Source organism: Brassica napus, chromosome C9 (assembly GCF_020379485.1).
Source record: "Brassica napus cultivar Da-Ae chromosome C9, Da-Ae, whole genome shotgun sequence".
NCBI classification, from domain to species: domain Eukaryota; kingdom Viridiplantae; phylum Streptophyta; class Magnoliopsida; order Brassicales; family Brassicaceae; genus Brassica; species Brassica napus.
Window position 1 is genome coordinate 21,435,730 of NC_063452.1, and position 22,535 is coordinate 21,458,264.

The 22,535-nt window shown below is 38.7% G+C and overlaps 1 protein-coding gene across 1 annotated transcript; it reads right to left on the bottom strand.

Moving 5' to 3' along the window:
* Positions 1–15,989: 15,989 nt before the first annotated feature.
* LOC106417918 (fe(2+) transport protein 2-like) lies at positions 15,990–16,502 on the bottom strand. Its single transcript, XM_048767754.1, has 2 exons — positions 16,157–16,502; positions 15,990–16,054 (listed from the first exon to the last, which is right to left on the bottom strand). The coding sequence occupies exons 1-2, from the start codon at positions 16,500–16,502 to the stop codon at positions 15,990–15,992; spliced, it is 411 nt and encodes a 136-aa protein (XP_048623711.1).
* Between the last annotated feature and the right edge of the window lie 6,033 nt (positions 16,503–22,535).

The following is a 22,535-nucleotide window of genomic DNA, read 5'->3' on the forward strand; positions in this document are numbered from 1 at the left end:
GTTACCGCAGGAGACTAACGATGCTCTGATCGTACTCATTCCCAAGGTAGCAAGTCCAGAGAAGATTACTCAATTCCGACCAATTAGCCTTTGTAATGTTCTCTTCAAGATAATTACAAAAGCCATGGTAAGAAGACTGAAGCAAGTGATGGTGAAATTGATTGGACCGGCTCAGTCGAGTTTTATTCCAGGGCGGCTGATCAATGATAATATAGTGGTTGTGCAAGAAGCGATTCACTCAATGAGGCATAAGCAGGGTAAAAAAGGATGGATGATGTTAAAGTTAGATCTTGAAAAGGCCTATGATCGGATTAGGTGGGACTATCTGGAAGATACTTTGCATGCTGTGGGTTTGTCAGACAGATGGGTAAGCTGGATCATCCAGTGTGTTGCAGGACCATCTATGCGCTTGCTCTGGAATGGCGAGAAGACAGAGCCTTTTAAACCAGCGAGGGGCCTAAGACAAGGAGATCCCTTATCCCCATATTTGTTTGTGCTGTGTATGGAGCGACTATGCCACCTTATTAAAGATGCGGTGGGAGCGAAGATATGGAAACCGATTCAGCTCTCTCGTGGAGGTCCTAAACTCTCTCATATTTGCTTTGCTGATGACTTGATATTGTTTGCGGAGGCATCTGTAGCGCAGATCAGAGTGATTCGCAGAGTCCTTGAGAGGTTCTGCAATGCCTCAGGCCAGAAGGTGAGCTTAGAGAAGTCCAAGATCTTTTTCTCCAAGAATGTGGTTCTGGATTTGAGTAATAGTATCACATCTGAGAGCGGTATTCAATCCACACTTGATCTTGGGAAGTACTTGGGAATGCCGATCCTTCATAAACGGATCAATAAAGATACATTTAGTGAAGTTATTGGGAGAGTCTCCTCGCGGTTAGCAGGGTGGAAAGGGAAGATGTTGAGCCGGGCTGGTAGGATTACTTTAACTAAAGTTGTGTTGTCCTCTACCCCAGTTCACAGTATGAGCAATATTCAGCTACCTGTATCTACACTTAATGCTTTGGATAAGTTATCAAGGGATTTTATATGGGGAAGCACGAGTGAACAACGAAAGCAGCATTTGGTCGCCTGAGATCGAATATGTAAACCAAAACAGGACGGTGGTTTGGGGATCAGGTATGCTAAGGAGATGAATATGGCGTTACTAGCAAAGGTAAGTTGGAGACTGTTGAATGATAGAACTAGCCTTTGGGCCCAAGTTCTGCGTTGTAAGTATAACGTCGGTGATCTACAAGATTTATCTTGGCTTGCTTCTACTGGCTCATGGTCTTCGACTATGCGGAGTGTGGGGCTCGGAATCTTAGAGGTGATCGTAAAGGGTTATGCTTGGGTTGTTGGTGATGGTGCAAGCATTCGTTTTTGGACGGATAAGTGGTTGGGTAATGAAGCTCTGGTAGATTCTGTGCATGGACATCTTCCAGACGCGCTCATGAATATCAAGGCTAATGAGTTGTGGCAGGCGGATAGGGGATGGAATTTTGATGTTATTGGGCAGTATGTTGATGAGGATAAGAGGCTGGAACTTAGATCAGTGGTTCTCGACACAGTAACAGGAGCTAAGGATAAGTTGGTCTGGGGAGAGACTCGGGATGGTAGTTTCTCAGTTGCATCAGCTTACGCACTGTTAACAAGAGAAAATGTCCTTACACAGGATATGGAACAGTTTTATAACTGTATATGGAGGCTGAAAGTACCGGAGAGGATACGCGTTTTCTTGTGGCTGGTTTCTCAGCAAGCTATCATGACAAATGAGGAGAGATTTCAAAGGCATATTGGGGTTTCTAATGTCTGCCAAGTGTGTAGAGGGGGTGTGGAGTCGATAATTCATGTTCATAGGGATTGTCCAGCTATGCAAGGTATATGGGACCGTATTATACCGAGGGTTAAGAGGCAAAGTTTCTTTCAGCAGTCTCTGTTTGAATGGACTTATGATAACCTTTCGAGCTCGGAGGTTAAAACTGAGACGGGTCCTTGGGTAGTTCTTTTTGCAGTAGCAATTTGGTGGGCTTGGAAGTGGCGGTGTGGGAACGTCTTTGGGGTGAAGCGACTGTGTAGGGACCGAGTGCAGTTTGTTAAAGAACAGGCCAAGGAAATCAACATGTGCAGTGCGAAGAAAGAAGCGGTGAGGATAACGAGAGTAGAGAGGTGGATTAAGTGGGAGAAACCGCCAACAGGATGGTTTATGGTGAATACGGATGGGGTTTTGCGTGGGAATCTAGGGCTTGCTACGGCTGGCGGTGTGTTGAGAGATGAGAATGGTAGTTGGCTCTGTGGTTTTGGTCTGAATATCGGGCGTTGCTCTGCACCTTTGGCTGAGCTTTGGGGTGTCTACTATGGTCTGTTGATTGCTTGGCAAAAAAGAGTGAGGTGTGTGGAGGTAGAAGTGGACTCTGCTGTGGTGGTTGGCTTCTTTCAGACAGGGATTGCGGAGACGCATCCTTTGTCCTTCCTAGTACGATTGTGCTATGGCTTTATCTCTAGGGACTGGATAGTCCGCTTTAAACACGTCTACAGAGAAGTTAATGGTCTTGCAGATGGCTTGGCTACTTATGCTTTTTCTCTAGTGTTAGGATTTCATATTTTTGATGTTGTTCCAAGTAGAAGTTAGTCTCTTGTTGATTGAAGATGGTTCAGACCCGCCTAAGTTGAGGCATGTGGTCGAGTAGTACATTTTTTTTTTTTTTTTTGAAATAAATTAAACTTGGGAGGTTTTCCTCCCTTGTATTCACAAAAAAAAAAAAATGTATAATGGTACTTATACAGAAACACACTAATAATATTGATTTTTCAGTATTTTTTTACTTGTATTTTTCATATATTTCATTGATAAATTCTAAATAAGAATACGAGCATCATTTTTGGTTAGAGATTATTTTCCATTTTTTGATAATATATTTTAATACTTAAAAGTATTAAAATACTTGTTTTAAAATTTCATAAATTTGACATTAAAATCTATAACATAACAAGTGTATGTAACGTTTCTTATAAATTGCCTGAATCTTTCAAAACTAAAACGTTTTTTATTTCTTTTGTTTTATGTTTAACATCATCCAACTTCCATTAAATCAAGACTGTACCTCATGTAAAACTGATACAAGAAAAAGGAACATAAAACTATATAAAAGATGGATAAACTGAAAATACTTTTGCTAATCGACCAGCTGCTTGATTAAAATGTCGAGGAACCCATATGATATAATCTCTGCCTTCTCCGGCTTCTATTTTTAATATAAATCGAGTTATGCACACTGATGATAGTATGATACCAATTTGAACATTGTTTTTATAATGAGAAACTTATGATGTTAATCCTCTAAATTGCTACTTTCTAAAATGTAATGTATATATGTCCCAATCACCAATAATGAAATTGTCCAGTGATGTTTAACATACAAAAACGTAAATATATTCATTTTCTAACACGAATCAAATCTCGCTATCCCCAACTATAAAAAGCAGTAGTCTGAATTTGATACCTTCAACGACATTTACAATTCGAAATCATTATTATTTGTCGTGTAAACTTTTAAAATTGGAGTCGTATCTTGTGCAATGCATATAGACAAAAGCCCTCATCATTATTGATACGACTGGATCAGATAATAAAATAAGTGAATTCAAATATATATGTACTACATTTAACTGCATATCAAAACGCCATTTAAATTCACATTTTTTTATGTTTGCCTCCGAGAGACGTTATAATTTCGTAATCCATACACTTTTTTTAATCAGTTTTAATGTTTATGTTTCCATAGGTAACTGGGTGTTCTCCTGCACCCGTGTAGTATAATTTTCTGAATTTAAAAATAAATTTTTATTAATATTGTATATTTTATTATTTTCTTACTAATATTTTAATATAAATTTTATTTAGTTAAACATAAAATTAAGATAAAAATAAATTTTTATTTAAAATTATATTTAATAATATAGGCATATATTTAAAATTATAATCTTATACATTTTTACATCTATTTCTTTTGGTTAAATATATAAAATCAACTTATATAAGATTAATAACATTGATATAAAATTATATAATTATCAAAAAATAAAAAACTAGACATTATTTAAAAATATGTAAATATAAAAGAAACTAATAATTTTACGATTAAAAATTAATAATTTTCTTAAAAAATTATATAAAATTTACGTAATAAAAATTGTATAATTATAAAAAATATTATTAAAAAATATTTCAAAATTTATAGTGTCATATTTGAATATATTTCTTTTAACGGTGATGTATGATTTATTACCATATTTTTAATTTTTTTTATCAAATACATACATTAATATTAAATATAATTTTTTATGTCATTGTCATCAATTTTAATAATCACGTCAGAATTTTTTTTCTGAAAGTTATTATGTGGCAAATCATTTCTAATGTGCAGGGGATAATCATTCAAGCTTGTTTTACTGTGTAAAACTAAAAATCATGAAGTTTCATTTCAATAAATCCCGTTACACAATTTTTTTAACTCCATTACACAATATATTCATCGCACAGCATGACGTAATTAATATGACAAACAAACAACAAAGGAAGAAAACAGTACTTCACACGGTCGAGTCCAGCAAGACCCAATGAGATAAAACAACATTCTCATAAAACCCAACTTAATTAACCAAACTCTTTTAGAATATTAACACCAACATTGTTTACGCTCTTATGGCGGGGATTGACATTCCACCGCAGCCAAGCAGAGCGGCAAAGAAACACTTAATCTGAAGCTTGATGCTACCTTGGAGCTTTGGTCCCATGAACTCGGCTGCTAGAAGGTTGACGAGGGCCGTGTAGAGAGCAGGCGTTGAACAGCCCGACAGTGATCAATGCAGCCGGGCTGTTATCTCTATAAATACTTGACAATGCAATCCCTAAAACGATTCCAAATGGTGTTGTAAGAGTATGTTTATTGGGATAATCCCTAAAGTCGGTTCTTAGTTTAAAAAAAACATAAAAGAAAAGAGGAAAGAAAGAGAGAGAGAAAGAAAAGAAGAAAGGAGACACAAGCAACCACACATCTCTCCTCTAGTCAACTGATTTGGGACACGTGCAGTATGAGACGTTGCTTGGCTATCTCTTGTGTTTTCTTCCTTTTTTTTTTTTAATTATAATTATCTTAAGATACTTAAGAGTCAGCAATAAAAATATGCTTTAACCGCGAAAAAGGCGATCACCAACTTTTCCACAGTTGTATATTCCGCCTAGTCACAATATACAATATTTTGTCAGTATAAACATGTGCTATATCTAAAAGACAGAATGGATTTACATGAGTAATTAAACCATTATCTCAATTCCATTTGTACTTGTATAAATATGTATTGTATCAAAACTCAATAAATATGTAGCTTCCAGATTACCTGCACTACAAGAAAACAGCAAAGATTCTGAGGAAAAAAATCGTCGGAATTTCGTCGGAATACCGTTATTCCGACGACATACCGACGAAACAAGTCGTCGGAAATAATTCCTCGGAATTTCTTCTTTCGTCGGAAATCTCTCGGAATTTTCCGACGGAATTCCGAGGAAACAAATTTCCGAGGAAATTCCGAAGACCATTATTTTGTCGGAAATGTCCTCGGAATATACCGAGGGAGAACTTCGTCGGGATATTTCCTCGGACGTTCATCGATCGATGCGTTTTAGACATATATACATCGATCGATAGGAATATACCGACGGAACTGTTCCCTCGGATTATACCGAGGGACATCTTCCTCGGAATATTCCGAGGAACACGTTCCTCGGAATATTCCGAGGGAACCGTTCCTCGGTATATTCTGAGGAACATGTCCCTCGGTATATTTCAAACGTTTTTTTTGTAAACAGATCGATCGATGGATTTATGTCCAAAAACGCATCGATCGATCGCGTGAAAAATATAATTAATTTCCTCGGAATGTAAAAAATATTAATTTTTTTAAAAAAATAAAATTTCTGAAATTTAAATTCGAAAATATGAAATTAAAATTAAAATTAAAATCATATTAATTAATATTCAAAGTTTCACAAATAAAAATAAAACATTCCGAGTTTTTGGAAAAAAAAAAATAATCTACGGGTCTGGCACGTCCGGGAACACCTCGTTCGGGTACATCCTCTGCATCATCTCCATCATTTGCTGGTTCAGCCTCCTCTGTGCCTCATAGCCCGCCTGTTGAGCCGCCATCTGGGTCTCCAACAAAGATATACGATCATCTTTGTCCTTCAACTGAGCCGTAAGTACTTCTGGATCAACAAAGGGCGGTGGTGCAGAAGAAGGAGGAACCGACCGGGTGCGACGACCCAAACCGACCAAACGTCCCTTTTTCTTTGGAACCGACTGAATAGAAAATAGCCAAATTTACAAATTTAAACCAAAAAATAAATGAATTGAACTTTAAAAAAAAAAGAACTTACGGATTCAACGATTTCGTTGATTCGACACCGAGACAAGTTGGTCGAAGCCGTCGAAGCGTCATCCTCGGTTTGAAGCTGAGACACTTCGTCTACCACCTGAGTTTGGACCAGGTCGACCACGTCCCTCACAAGACCGTCATCAATCTGGCCGGTCTTCTTGTTGGTATACGCCCTCCTCATTAGGGCGAGATCATCAACCGGCTCGCCATCATTTTCTTCCGCCTTGAAAAAAACATAAATTAAAGAAACATTAGAAATTAGAAGAAATGCACAATAAATTAAAATTCTGAAACTCAAATAATTGAAGAAAAAACATTTGAACTTACCATGCGATCTCCCAGAGTGGCAATAGATTGAGCACCCAAGTTATGCTTGTAGATGCCCTTCCCTTTACGGTCGCTCCTGCGGTTGGTGGAGTTGGTGGAAGAAGTTTCTTTCGTCTCTTCCTTATCCCAATGCGCACACAACTCCTTCCAGACCGTGTCGTTCATCGACTTTGGTACCTTTTAATATAAAAAAAAATAGTTTATTAAATTTAAAAATAGTTTAATAAATTAAAAAATTGTTTAATAAATTAAATCGAACCTTATTGATTTCCCACTTTTTCTTCCACTCGTGGATCTGCTTCCCATAGTTGTCCATAACTTTATGGACGAAGTGGTGATAGATAAAGAGCGTCTCATCGGAATTCCAGTTGAACTCTTGCTGAAAAAAAAACACAATTAGTAAAAAATTAATATTAAAGATTAAAAATATAAGTAAAAAATTAGAATACTTACCGCAAACTGACGAAACCACAGAACCTGCTTTTCGGTAGGGAAGTGAGTGAAAGTCGGATGTCCCTTGTCGAGGGCCGAGTACATCATACGGTTGATCCATGCGCTGATCCCGTTCCCGGATCGGTTGAACCTAATAAAAAGAACAAACGGTTAATAATGAATCAAAATTTAAAGAAAAAAAAATGTTTAATTACCATGTTTGACCATGTCCATGTGGATACGGAGTGAGATACGGAAGATGGTCACGACCGGGCTGTTGAACCAAATCCGCAACACTCATCACTCCTGGAGGACCCGGAGGAGGAGGAGCGGGTGCAGCAGCGGGAGCGAGAGGAGCAGGAGCGGGTGCAGCAGAGGGAGATGTATGGTAGGAGCTGTGGGGCGAAGGGGAATCCTGAAAATGGGTGGAATCCCGAGACTGGCTCCCCGTACCACCACGACCACGACGCTGTCGAGGCCGGATCTGATCATCATGAGACCTGTAAATTAAAAAAAATATATTTAATAAATACAGAAATATATAATTATTATTTTTTTTTAAAAGTCTCAAATAATTTAATCACAAAAAAATATTTATAGATATTAAAAATATTTAATAAATATATAAAAATAGTTCTAATAAAAAAAATAGTTTTAATAAATAAAAAATAGTTCAATAATTACAAAAAATATTTTTAATATATATATATATATTAAAAATATTTTTAAATCCCAAATAATAGTTTTTAATCAAAAAAAAAGTTGTATAGATATTAAAAAATGTTTTGTAAAATCCAAAAAATCGAATTTATATACAAAAATTTTTTTGTAAAATCCAAAAAATCGAATTTATATAGAAAAATCGTTTTGTAAAATACAAAAATCGATTTTATATACTAAAATCGATTTTCTAAATACAAAAAAATAAAAAAATAATAAAAAAATTATAAATCAATTCAACAAAACAAATTATTCAACTAAATCACAATTCTAAACCTATTATACAACCAAAAATCACAATCCTAACCAATCACCTTAACAAAAATCTATCAAAACTCCACAAAAACCTAACAAATAGAATCTAAGAGAGTGGGATAGGGTCCTTACATGATTTGTGTAAGAAAAGGGGGAGATCGCCGGAGATATCGTCGGATTTCAGGGGGAAATCGCCGGAAAAAAAGAGAGGAATCGCGCAGAGGAAGAAGAGAGAAATGGGGAAGAAGAAGTGGCTCGTGGTTATAAAACCTAGGGTCCGACGGACATTTTCCGTCGGAATTCCGTCGGAATTTAATTTCAATTTTCGCGAAATATTTGCCCGGTAAAATGAAAATATATGCCGAGGAAATTCCGACGGATAGTAAAGTATCCGTCGGAATTTCCTCGGAATATTCCGAGGAAATACCGAGGAACAAGTGTTTGGGGTTTCAAAACATCAATTTTTTTGGGGTTTTTCATTTGTTATACAATTGTAATGTATACCATTGAGGATTCTTTGTATAGATTAGCATAAACCATGAAATAACAAATTTCAAAACTAATTGAAAGTATTCCCTATACCATTCATTAAAACGTATAAGTGTTTCTCTTATGTTGTGGGATTTCGTTCATACAATCGGAAAAGTGTTAATTAAGGGGTAAGGAACAAATTTTAGACTTCATAAGTAACGTAAGACACTTAATAAGGGTTATGTAGGTGTTATTCAAACCGCAAAACGTTTTTTTTGGTTTACAACCCCTATTTCCTCGGAATTTCCTCAGACTATTCCGAGGAAACCCTTGTCTTCCTCGTAATTCCGTCGGAATATTCCGAGGAAATTCCGAGGAACTAGTGTTTGGGGTTTCAATCTTGTATGTTTTTTTATAAACGCATCGATCGATGCGTTTGTTTAGAAAAACCCATCGATCGATCACCAGATGGACGAAAGCCGTAAGAATGTGATCGATCGATTGGATTGAACAATCGATCGATGGAACAAATCTGAAGCCTTCCTCGGAATATCCTCGGAAAATCTTGTATGTTTTTTTATAAACGCATCGATCGATGCGTTTGTTTAGAAAAACGCATCGATCGATCACCAGATGGACGAAAGCCGTAAGAATGTGATCGATCGATTGGATTGAACAATCGATCGATGGAACAAATCTGAAGCCTTCCTCGGAATATCCTCGGAAAATCTTGTATGTTTTTTTATAAACGCATCGATCGATGCGTTTGTTTAGAAAAACGCATCGATCGATCACCAGATGGACGAAAGCCGTAAGAATGTGATCGATCGATTGGATTGAACAATCGATCGATGGAACAAAATCTGAAGCCTTCCTCGGAATATCCTCGGAAAATCTTGTATGTTTTTTTATAAACGCATCGATCGATGCGTTTATGTGGAAAAACGCATCGATCGATGGGTGTGCGAACAGAATTATAAGGCAAAACCCGACCTTTTTGGATCTAAACCTCAGAACTCTCATCCCCTCCGATTTCCCCTATAATTCGCCCCCCCCCTTTTTCTCTCTCTATAATCATCCGATTTGAACAATTTTGGGCTCTATTCCCCTTGATTTTTCGAGCTCTACCTGATTCCTACACTCGTTTTCACCCTAAGACAGGTATACTCCGCGAATCTCCACATTCTGAAATCGTGTTCTTGAGCAATTTTTTGGGTTTTGTGTATTTCTTATTTCCGTGTTGATTCCTTGATCAAATATGCATGAAACAGATGTTTAAACATGGAATAGAACACAATTGTCTGTGATCAACGAGTTTGTAACAGGATTTGAGATGATTTACGGATTGACAATTTTTTTGAATTTGGTTTTTTTTTTATCACAACTCGATTTCGCTTTTCATTTTCATGTTGCTTTGAGTTCTTAATTGATTATAACCATGTTGAGAGCAATGATTCTATTTTGTAGAGAATGAAGCGCACAAAAATGTCAGCAAAGAAGAACCCACAAGAAGAGGGTTCGTCTCATCTGGAGAAGCAAAGGCCAAAGAAGTGGGATAAGTCTGATACCACCCACTACAACAACATGAAGAAGGTAGCCGTTCCGGCTACACAACTAGCATGTCCTGAGACGATGACAATATTGGGAATCCAAGCAGACATTGAAGGACTGTTCCAGAACATGGGTCTAGGCCAACTATGCAACCTCAACGAACCCACTTATCCGGAGTTGGTACGCCAGTTCATAGCATCCGCATACGTCACCCGTCCCGATGATAGGCATCAGGAAGGTTTTCTGGCATTCGTAGTGCAGAAAGTATACTATGAGGTAACTTTCACAGACCTCTGCGGACTATTTGGATTGAGTGCAGGGGAGAGGACATCTGGTCTTTATTGGACTTCAGAGCTGTTGAACTTCTGGGAAACGATTGGCACAGGGGTTTATAGATCTTCTCAGGCAAAGGAGTCACTTATCCGGAGCCCAGTACTGAGATATGCCACACGCCTCATTGGCTCATTGCTATACGGGACAACCACAGCCGCATCAGTCACGCAATGGGAGTTGTGCCTCCTGTACCAAGGTGTGAGGCATTTGCTACCGGCATTTGGAAACTCTACATTCCCACCTGCTACTGCCTTCAACATGGGAGCGGTGCTGGCCGCAAACTTAGCAGGATACAAGGGGAAAGTAACCAAAAAAAAGAGCAATGCATGTGGATTTGGTGCAGTGATTACTCGGATCCTTAGACATGTGGGTGTAGACTGCAAGAACCAGGAGGTAGCACTGGACAGATCGAACAACATTGCTTGGAACTACCTGGATGTCATTTCTCTAGTAAGTAAGGAGTTCATAGCTGGTCCCCACTCGAGGATCCATCGGGATGGTCCTTACGTCTACGTATTCCAGGACCGAGCGAAGAAAACACTCTACTGCCACCTACCTCAGATCGGTCTCACTTCTCTACTTTCAGAGGCTGCAGTTGAGTTCCTACCCCCTGCTACCGCACTAGTAGACAAGCCATCCTTCTTCACGCCAAAATATCAGACCAAAGGCAAGGGCGTGGTTGATGAAGAAGGAGAAGATGAGGCTGCACAAGCCATTCCAGATGATTCACAACCCCATCAGCTACTCCCATCAGACTCCAGCCAGTACAAGCTGCAAGAGCTTCCACCGAACGCCACTTCGCGCCAGCAACAACATTGGAGAGATCAGAGCATAAAGACAAACAACGACATGCTACACAAGATCTGGGCTGCCATTTCACGTATCAGGCCGTGTCGTTGCCAAAAGGATGATGTAGTTCATCGGGACAACTCTCCATCCACCTCTGGTTCGGGTTCGAGTGGTACACACAGGGTAAGAAAGAGGTCCAAGAGACCCAACGATGCAGGAACATCTGGAGCAGGAGACGAGGAGTAGGAGCTATCACCATCTATTTTATTTTCTTTTCTATTCTAACGTTTTATGGTCTTATTTTCTGTTAATTTTGAACTGAGTTTTTTTTGGGTTTCTTAATTATGAGTTCGTATTTCTTTTACATGGTTTCTTCGTTTTATTTGGTTGTGTTCTGAGTAGTTTTTAATTCGTATTCAGCTTTGCCTTGCTAGATAAACCAAATAACTATTATTCGAGGAAAGAGGTTATATCAAGTGTTCCTCGGAATTTCCTCGGTATTTCTTTAAAAATAAAAACAAATAAGTTCAATGGTAGTCTGTTTCCGAGTCATCATCACCAGATGAATCTGAATCTGGATCTTCGTGAAACTCTCCAATCACTGGTTCATCCTCTACGTGAACGACGGCTTCCTCTCCAAAGTCGGTTAAATCGACTACAAGGCCAACTCCAGCTAAATCTTCTGCTGCACTTAAGTTGCCGGATGTGCTTGGTTGTAGTGGGTCTTCCAGCTCAGAACTTCCCTGAACTCGGCCTCTCGGGTTGAGTCTTGTAACAGTAACCCATGGATCATCTCTGTTTCTTACCCGGGGGTACTTGATATAACAAACCTGTAACATTTAGAAAAATTATAAATTAATACACATGATGATGAATCATTCTGAATAATTAACATTTAATTACCTGATCGGCCTGAGAAGCAAGAATGAAAGGATCATAATATTGCAGCTTTCGCCTCGAATTTACTGATGTAACACCAAATGCATCTGTTCTCACACCTCGATCTGGGGTGTTGTCGTGCCAATCACAATAGAAAACAGTACAGCGCAATCCAACCATGCCCAAATACTTAATTTCCAAAATCTCATGTATGTGTCCGTAGTATACATCATCTCCTGATGCAGAACAAACGCCAGCATCATAAGTCGTACTCGAACGTCTCCTCTTCTGAGTTGTGAATGCATATCCTCGAGTACAAAATCTCGGATATGACTTCACAACAAAGTTTGGTCCAACGACCATCTCACGTATCCAATCGTCAAATGTTTCACCTCTGGCCAAACCAGCAGACACCTATTAATAGCACATATATATATATTATATCAATAAATGTGAATTAGTATAAATATGTGATAAAATATATTTTAATTTGTTTAAAGCACTCACATAAGTAAACATCCATCCACTAAATTCTCTCTGCTTCATTTCTTCTAGTTCGTCCTCTGTGGCGTATCTATACTCGAACCGCTTTTCTGCCATGAAAATCCTGTATATGATGACAATAATGTAATTAATTAAGATTTAAATTTCAACTTGTTAAAATAAAAATTTGTAAGCTCATTTATTTACCTCTCATATTGAAGAACGTCTTCGCAGTTGGTGAGCAAATATGTTTGCAAATGACTGCGCTCCTGCTCAGTAAGTCGACGGTCCTTTGGTTTTCCGCTAAGTCGTCCAACATCTGTGAAAATGTCTGGAACCGTAACATGATATGCTGCCCGTTCGCCTCTATCATCATGCCGAGCAGGTCTTCTGTTTTTGGTCTGAACTTCTGCTGGAAAGTAGTACTCGGCAAAGTTTGAAGTTTCTTCATTGATCATCTGTGCGACTATAGAACCTTCCACCCTACTTAAATTTTTCACCATCTTCTTCAAATGGAACATATACCGCTCATACAGATACATCCATCTATACTGCACAGGACCACCAAGTTCCAATTCTCTTGCCAGGTGAATAACAAGATGCTCCATAACATCAAAAAATGAGGGAGGAAATATCTTCTCAAGGTTGCACTGAATCACGGCTATGTTAGTCTTCAAATTTTCAATACCTTCAAGAGTCACTGATCTCGTGCATAAATCGCGGAAGAAACCACTTATCCCTGCAATTGCTTCATGAACATTTCGTGGTAATAGTTCCTTGAAGGCGAACGGAAGGAGGCGCTGCATCATTACATGGCAATCGTGGCTTTTCAAGCCAGTAAACTTTCCTTCCTTTCTGTCGATACAGTTACGCAAATTTGATGCGTAACCGTCTGGAAATTCCACATCGTTTGAAATCCAATCAAATAACGCATCTTTTCCCGCTGCATCAAGTCGGTATATGGGAAAAGGAGCCCTACCATTTTCATCAACATGAAGTTCTGAACGAGCACATATATCGACTAAATCCAGTCTTGACTTCAAATTATCCTTTGTTTTACCTTGAACATTAAGGATCGTGTTCATGAGATTGTCAAAAAAGTTCTTCTCAATATGCATGACATCTAAATTATGCCTTAGCAGATGATCCTCCCAGTATGGCAGATCCCAGAAAATACTTTTTTTGTGCCAGTTATGTAGTTCTCCAACAGCATCTACCGGAAAACGCTCATGTCCACCGACTTCTGGCGTCCTTTCTGCACCAAAATCTCTTAGTTGTATCTTCAAATCTTTCCCACAAATTTCCGGAGGTGGACTGTCAAACACCCTCTTGTTCTTCGTAAACAAATTCCTACTCCTACGATATGGATGATCAGGTGGTAGGAATCTCCTGTGACAGTCAAACCAACACGTTTTCCTTCCGTGTTTTAGTTGGAAAGCATCAGTGTTATCTTGACAATATGGACATGATAGCCTTCCATGCGTTGTCCATCCAGACAACATACCATATGCTGGAAAATCACTTATTGTCCACATTAGTACTGCCCGCATTTGAAAGTTTTCTTTACACGAAACATCGTATGTTTCAGCACCTTGAGCCCATAGTTGTTGCAACTCATATATTAGTGGCTGAAGAAACACATCAAGTGATCTCTTAGGATGCTCTGGTCCGGGAACGAGAATCGAGAGGAACAAAAACTCTCGTCGCAAGCACAAGTTTGGGGGGAGGTTGTATGGTGTAAGAATGACGGGCCATAGAGAATATTGTCTTCCACTCTTGCCAAACGGACTAAAACCATCAGTACATAATCCAAGGTAGACATTTCTTCTCTCATACGCAAAGTCGGGATACTTTGATTGGAAATGCTTCCACGCTTTTGCATCTGAAGGATGTCTGATCTCACCATCTGTTGAGTGCTCCGCATGCCATCTCATTGGTTGCGCTGTGCGTTCAGACAGATACAACCTCTGCAACCTTTCCGTCAAAGGTAAATACCACATCCTTTTATATGGCACTGGAACTCTTCCACTCGTATCTTTATAACGAGGCTTTCCACAAAATTTGCATGTAACCCGCTGTTCATCCGCCCTCCAATAAATCATGCAGTTGTCGCTGCATACATCTATTACCTGATACGATAAACCAAGACCAGCTACGAGTTTCTGAACCTCGTAGTATGAACCAGGAGCTACATTATCCTCGGGTAGAATACCTTTTACAAAATCAGCAATCGCATCCACACAGTCTTCAGCCAAATTATAATCTGTTTTAATGCCCATCAATCTTGTAGCAGATGATAAAGCTGAATGACCATCTCTGCAACCTTCGTACAATGGTTGCTTTCCAGCATCCAACATATCATAAAATCTCCTAGCTTCTGCATTGGGTAAATCTTCCCCTCTAAAATGATCATTTACCATCTGCTCAGTACCTACACCATAATCTACATCCGTTCTAATTGGTTCTTCTAATCTAACCGCTGGCTGAGGTTCGCTAGTACTACCATGTTCATAATCAGTTTCCCCATGATGATACCAAATTTTGTAACTTCGTGTAAACCCACTCAAATATAGATGAGTCCAAACATCCCACTCTTTAATAACCTTTCTATTTTTACAATTAGAGCAAGGACATCTTAACTTACCTGTTTTTGCTTCCGGTTGTCGGTGAACTAACCCCATGAATTCGGTTATACCTCGTTGGTATTCTTCCGTAAGCAATCTCGTGTTCGGATCCAAATGAGGTCGATCGATCCAAGAACGGAAATAATTTGAAGAAGACATATTTTTTATGAATCAAATTCGTGTGTAAATAGAGTAAGAGGGAGGATGAAGATATGGAGTGAATGAAGAGGAAGAGGAGTGCTTGTTTATATAGATTAAATCCTGCCGACATACCGAGGAAATTCCGACGGAATTCCGACGGAAAAGGCTAGTTCGTCGGAATTTCCTCGGAATTTTGTAAAATCCCCCAACAGCTCTCCAACGGCTATAATATTTCCTCGGAATTCATCGGTTTTTTCCGAGGAACACATTGTTCCTCGGAATTTCCTCGGAATATTCCGACGGACTGAGGTTTCCTCGGAATTCCGTCCGTATATTCCGAGGAAATTCCGAGGAACCCCAATTTTGTGTTACCTCGGAATTTCCTCGGAAATTCCTCGGTATATTCCGACGATTTCATTTTCCGTCGGAATGTCCGTCAGAATACCGCTGTTTTCTTGTAGTGCTGGAGGATGCAGCCACCAAGACCCATGCCTTCAAACATTTGGTGAAAACAAAGATTTGCAACAAAAGAGGTCTCAACCTTTAACGGTGCATGTGTCATTTGTTGCACCTAGAGATAGTGCAATGACCACAGAGTGAACTATAGTTCCAAGCTCCAAAACCTGTCGATATGTGTTTGCACAAAGATATGGAAATGAAATGCTTAATTTAATTGTTTATAACTTATAGCATTTTAAAAAGGTAAGTTTAAGTGGTGTACTAACCATTTGCTCGGTACCCCAATAACTGTGAGCCACTATCATCTTTAGTAGTTAAAGTAACTCCGTGACGGTGGCTATGACCATGAGCTATTATCGGATTCGCTCTCTCCTGATCACCGTTACCAGCAGCAGGCACAATTTCACTACCGGTCTTGCTACTGTAGAAGCTAGTAGCCATTATGGCAGAGTGACTAGTCACCGACAACATAGCGACAAATCCCGTGAATGGGAACTTTTGCCACGGGTCATCCTCTAGACATTCTGACGGCAACATCTGGAAGGAGTCAGGTAAAACATGCATGAAACTTGTTCCCATGGACGGATCTGAGATTTCAGGGGTCTGAAACATTTTGTAAAGAACTTTTATAAAACAAAATTTCATAATTTGGAGGCCTTAACTATGTAAAATCTCTCCAAAAATTTTGGAGGCGGAGACCAATGTTTCATCCGGCTGTCCCAGATCCGGAGCTGCTTGTTCCCAAGATGATTCCTGACGCAAAAGCCTTAACACTCGTGAAAGTGTTTCCGTCTGGATGGAGAAAAGAAACATCTCGGCTGAAGAGAGGAGCTGAGACGCCTATCATGCTTGTCAAAAGGATGGCGACGATCGATATGATTTTTAGAGGTAATGCTTTAGCCTTGTTGACGCATGGGTTTGTTGACTCGGCTTCACATTCATTAGGCGCGTTGACATCGCCGGAGATACGGTGAAGCTGATAACTATTAGTGCAAATAAAAAGAGCTTGATGAGTGTTGTTGCCGGAGCCGCCATTATATTTGTTTTAGAAACTTCTATTTGTTTTTGTCTTCTTTAGATGTTTTGCACTCTTGAGTTCTATTTTGCTTTCTTACGACTTAAGCTTATATAGGAAAAATTAGCATACTACTCCCATGCCTGAGTTTCGGTGACGTTGAATAGGTTTCATCTTATTACGGAAGAAGAATGACACGAAGGTGAAAAGACGATTGTTTATGTTTTGGATTTGGTGTAATTGAAATATTCTTGCTCACGTACGTAATATGGAATTGTACGGATCTTGCCTTTACCCAAGTCGTTTAACGCGTGCGGTCGCAGTTATATGTTGAATTATTTGAGAGGGGGTAGGTGGGGGAGGCAAGGATAGTCAGTACAGGTCCTGATACCAAGCTTTAGAAGCCTGAGCTTCCGGCCTTGAATTTTATTATCCCTTTTTAGCTTTGTGGTAATGGTAAATTTTGTTTACATGTCATGTATTCGAATTTTTTGCCTTGCATATTATTATAATTTTTATAAATATATCTGTAAACGACCCCCATAAGTTTGGTTTGAGCTTCTTGTCGTGATAATAACCGGGCCGGCACATAAGTTAGATAATTTTGTGACGTTTCTTACATAATAATTAATACGAATTATTTAATAGATGTTATGATGAATGTTATAAACTATTTAAAGAAATGTTACAAGTTGACAATTTGTTAAAGTTTTTTCCATTGACAAAAATATGTTGGGGTATCTTAATCGGTTAAGAGACTTTTTTTTTGGGCAAACCTTACCTAATATTAAAGAGGTCAAAGTCACTCCATAGAGGAGGCATTACAAAGAGAAGATAGAGCTGCCTTAGCAAGGTTATCAGCAACTACATTGTTCAAACGAGAAATAAAAAAAAAGGAGATAGATGAGAAGGCCCGACTCCATAGTATCCAAGGGTGGATGGGGAAAATAATTCCAGTAGGGGGGAGATTGATTGTTCTTGAGCACGCTTGCAGTAGTTGAGGAACTGAGTTAACAGAGGAGTCTGGTTTGAAGAGTGATGAAGTGAGTTCCCAGGCTTGGGTAGCAAAAGGACACTGCAGAAGTACATGAATTTCACTTTCCACACATCTTTTACAGGTTGTATCTGCTCACATTCCTCGACGGGTCAAAGCGGAACCAACAGGGAGAGCCCCGCTTATAGCTTTCCAAAGGAACAAGTTTACCTTGGGAGAACACTTCACATTCCAGACATTGCGTTTCCAGGCAAAGTCCATTGGATCAGGGGAGTGAGAGTTTAACTTAGCTAGAGCATATCCTGATTTTGTAGAGTAGTTGCCATTCTTTCCCGGTAAGCATTGGAGACAGTCCTCCATTGCTAGTTTGCTGGGGATTAGTGTTCGAATACAATCCTCATATTGAGGCAGGTGTTCTCTGATCATACATACGTTCCAATCTCGCGAGGTTAGGGAGATGAGGTGACTAACTCTGAGATTTTCGTTAATGACAGTCGGCGGCCCAATGGGACGTACCAGTAGCTTTGCAGACAGCCACGGGTCTTTCCAGATCCTTATGTTCTCGCCATTCCCAATAGACCAGCCCAGTCCCAGCTTCAGGACTTCCTTGCCTACCATGATGCCTCGCCATCCGTGAGATATGGAGCCCGAGATAGAGCATTCCATAATGTTGGCAGAGGAGCAGTATTTTCCCAGTAAAGTTTTGCCGAGGAGGGAGGTTGGAGATCTGATCAATCTCCAAATAAGCTTAGTCAACAACGCATTGTTGAAGACTTCAATGTCCCTAAAGCCCAATCCTCCATCGGTCTTGGGGAGAGTTAGCTTGTCCCAAGCTACCCAGCATAGTTTCTTGACTGCAGGTGTAGCATCCCACCAGAATCGGGTCATAGCCGATTGAATCTGGTTACATAGGGATTTGGGTAGCCTAAAACATGATATAGCGTATGAGGGCAGAGCAGCAAGAACCGTTTTGAGTGGGACTAGCTTTCCGGCACTAGAAAGATATCTCGACGACCAGCTGTGAGAGCATTGTCGGATCCTATCAACAATGCTAGCAAAGATATCTCTCTTTCTCCGTCCAAAGTGCTCCGGAAGCCCTAGATATTTACCCATAACTCCATCATTAGAGATATCAAGAGCAGCTCGGACCCTGGTCTTCACTTCCGGTCTCGTTTTCGACGAGAAGGTAATAGACGATTTAGACTTATTGATGCATTGACCCGACGCTTGCTCATATCGGCTCAGGATGGAGAGGAAGGTCGATCAACTGGTGACGTTTGATCGACAGAAGAACATCGTGTCGTCCGCAAACATGGTTAATCGGGGGGGGGGGGGAGTTTCTGGCCACTTTAATTCCTTGTAATGAACCGTTTGCTTGCGTTTGGATACATAGCCCGGAGAGAGCCTCCGTACAGAGAATGAATAGGTACGGGGACAGAGGGTCTCTTTGTCTAAGCCCTCGTGATGGCAAGACAAGACCTTGAGGCGCTCCATTGATTAGGAAAGAGTAAGAGACGGAGAAGACACATTCCATGACCCAACCAATCCAAGTATCATGGAAGTCGAAACATGCCAAGACTTCTCGAAGGAAGTCCCACTCAATCCTATCATATTCCTTGCTCATGTCCGTCTTAATGGCCATTGAGCACCGAACACGAGCCCCGGAGGTGCGTAGATAATGTAGGATTTCATGGGTGATGAGCACATTATCTGAGATGGCTCTATTGGGCACAAATGTCGTCTGGTGATCCGATATAATAGAGCAAGGAAGGGTTGAAGGCGCTTCGTCAGAATTTTTGCTATGATCTTGTAATGTATGTCACACAAAGCAATATGTCGGTAATCCGAGACCCGCTTTGGCCCAAGGCTCTTCGGGATAAGACGAACATGAGTCTCGTTTTGACGGTTACTCAAGGATCCAGAGGCAAAGAAATCTCTGATGTATTTAGATACATCCTCTCCTATGATATCCCAAAAACTTTGGTAGAATCCCACTGAGAAACCGTCTAGGCCCGGGGCCTTATCCGCATGGATAGAAAACACTGCCCTTTAAATTTCCTGATCATCAGGCAGAGAGATTAAACATGTGTTCATCTCCGGGGTGACTTTCGCAGAGATGGCCTCTTGAACTACTTGGAGTTGGCCCGTAGACGAAGAGCTAAACAGCTCCCTGTAGAATCTCGCTATGGTATTAACGATGTGGTCCTCCTTATAGTAGGCCGTACCCGCTGCATCCTCTATTACGGAGAATCTGTTTTGGGCCCGTCTTCCTCTTGTAACTGCATGGAAGTATCTAGAGTTGCGGTCTCCCCAATTGAGCCATTGGATTCGGCTTCTTTGGCGCCAAAATTGCTCTTCTTCGTCATAAAACACTCCGAATGAGTATAGACGAAATCGGTTAAGAGACTATTTATAGTTTCTCACAAATAATACTCCCTTTATTTTATTTTATTGGTGTAAGTTCAATGCATAAAGATCAAAAATACCAATTTCATAAAATTTATCTTGATTACATATTAATATCAAATGAAATTAAATAAATCAATGAATAAAATATTATGTAATTGATTACAAATGTTAAACTATATTAATTTTATCTAGAATAAAGAAAATATCACTTAATTTTTAATAAAACATGTTTAAGTATCAAACAAGTTGAAACAGGTGGTATCAATATTTTAAAGATAAGTTAATTTTAAATATAAATTTAATTTATAATAAACCAGAACCAATAGCAAATGACCAGTTGTGTCCAGAGTCTATGAGAAATAATGCACATTTATGTTACGTTTTTTTAATATTAAAAATTACTTGAAATATTTCCATTGAGGATGGGTTTATCAGAAGTGATTTGTTGGGATGTAATTTAAAATTTTGTGCTGTAATTTTTTTTTTTTGTATTATTTTTGCTGTAGATGTAGCCGATGTAACTGTATATTTTCGCACAACACATAAAATATTGTTTTAGTAAATAAGAATTCTACAATCACTTTTTATTTTTTGGTTGTAAATTGACTGAAAGAATGATTGGTACTTTTAAAGGGTTTAGATAAAAACTAAAGATACAAAGTTATCTTCAGCCTAACCAATCTATCCCATCGATGTTTGTTAATAAAAAAAAACTATTTTAAGAGGTTTTTGATTGACAAAAAATTGTATGGGTAAACAAAAATATATTTCTCATGGAGGTAAAAGAATATCACCAAAATATATTATACCGATCAAATCTTTCATGATTTAGTTTTAGTACAAATACGAACATATTAATAAATGATATCTATCTATCTATAATAATAAAGTAGAAGATAAAGATTTTACAATGCGCCATGTCACCCCTCATATCTCTTTTTTTCGACACGTATGAGGATAAACAACTTCTTATTCTTTATGAATATGTTCGTTTAGTGCAAAGCATTGATGGACTTTAGTTATTTTTGGGTCCTTCATACTTTCATAATTGTGGTCCGCTTTGGCAGGGTTAGATCAGTTTTATCTTTGACCCTATAACCCTATCGTTTGCCATGGTCTCCGATTAGATTTTCTGTAACATTTTCTCTTTTTTTCTTAAACACCAGCTTTAATTCAGTTATTAAACTCCATCTCACCACTCCTCCCACTCCGCCTCATTTATTCAGGTTCACGAACGATTTACGTAACATATACAAGCTCGACCTATAAATAAGTCTTCTGGAATCGATGAAGACCTACACCGTACATATATCTCACAGCCTAACCATCTCACGCATCACCATTATCAGCTTTACTCATTCCAAAAAGTGTTCCCCTGGCCGTTTCTTAATGTTTGTTTGCTCTTATGGTGCATCTAAATCTGAACGGAGCATATTATTATTAAATAAAAAAAACAGTTACACGTTTAAATTTGTTTATCTTTAAGAATTGACTTAAGAGATTAACCTTACGCTCCATTATACCAATGGTAAAAATTCTCTTATACTAGGAAAAATAAAACTATTATACGAATGCCACCATTGAAACATCGCCTCATCTCTAAAAACAGTTTCAACGAGATATATCCCAAAAACTCGCGGCCAAAAAAATGACAGCAACAAAGGTAGCTATTGTGAGAAGCAGTTGTATCCGAATCAATTGATTATGTACATTCTCTAAGAACACAACAAAGTCAAAAGACTCAGAGTTTGTACATGAGACAATAATAATATAACACCAAAACTAGATTTAAGTTTGCCTTATCGGCTTAGTGTTGCAGATCATTGTCAATACACTCTTTCAGCTACAACCAAATCATAATAATAAAAAATGTTAAACCTCCAGATAAAAACATAAAAGATTTTAAAATTTAGGCAATGATATATTGATGAGTAGACCATTATCCTTTACAACACAGTTATCTTTACAATACAACTATTTATCATTAATCCTCAAGTAAACAATCTCATTACCTGTCACAACGATTTAAATAAACAAGATTAAAGCGTAAGTTTCGAGTCTCCAAACTAGAAAAATATTTTACTAAATATATATTAAACAAATTATAATAAATTTGATTTATTAATGTATACTAAATATTTTACATAAGTAACTTTTAAATATTACAGAAGTCATTTTTAACTAAAATAATAAACTCACCCTTTTATAAATTGAAAATCTAATATAA

Coding starts and splice junctions, on each gene's coding strand:
- LOC106417918 (XM_048767754.1), bottom strand. CDS start 16,502: ATGTTTCAGACCCCTGAAATCTCAGATCCGTCCATGGGAACAAGTTTC. Junction 16,055..16,156: donor ATTGGGGTACCGAGCAAATG/GTTAGTACACCA, acceptor ACATATCGACAG/GTTTTGGAGCTTGGAACTAT.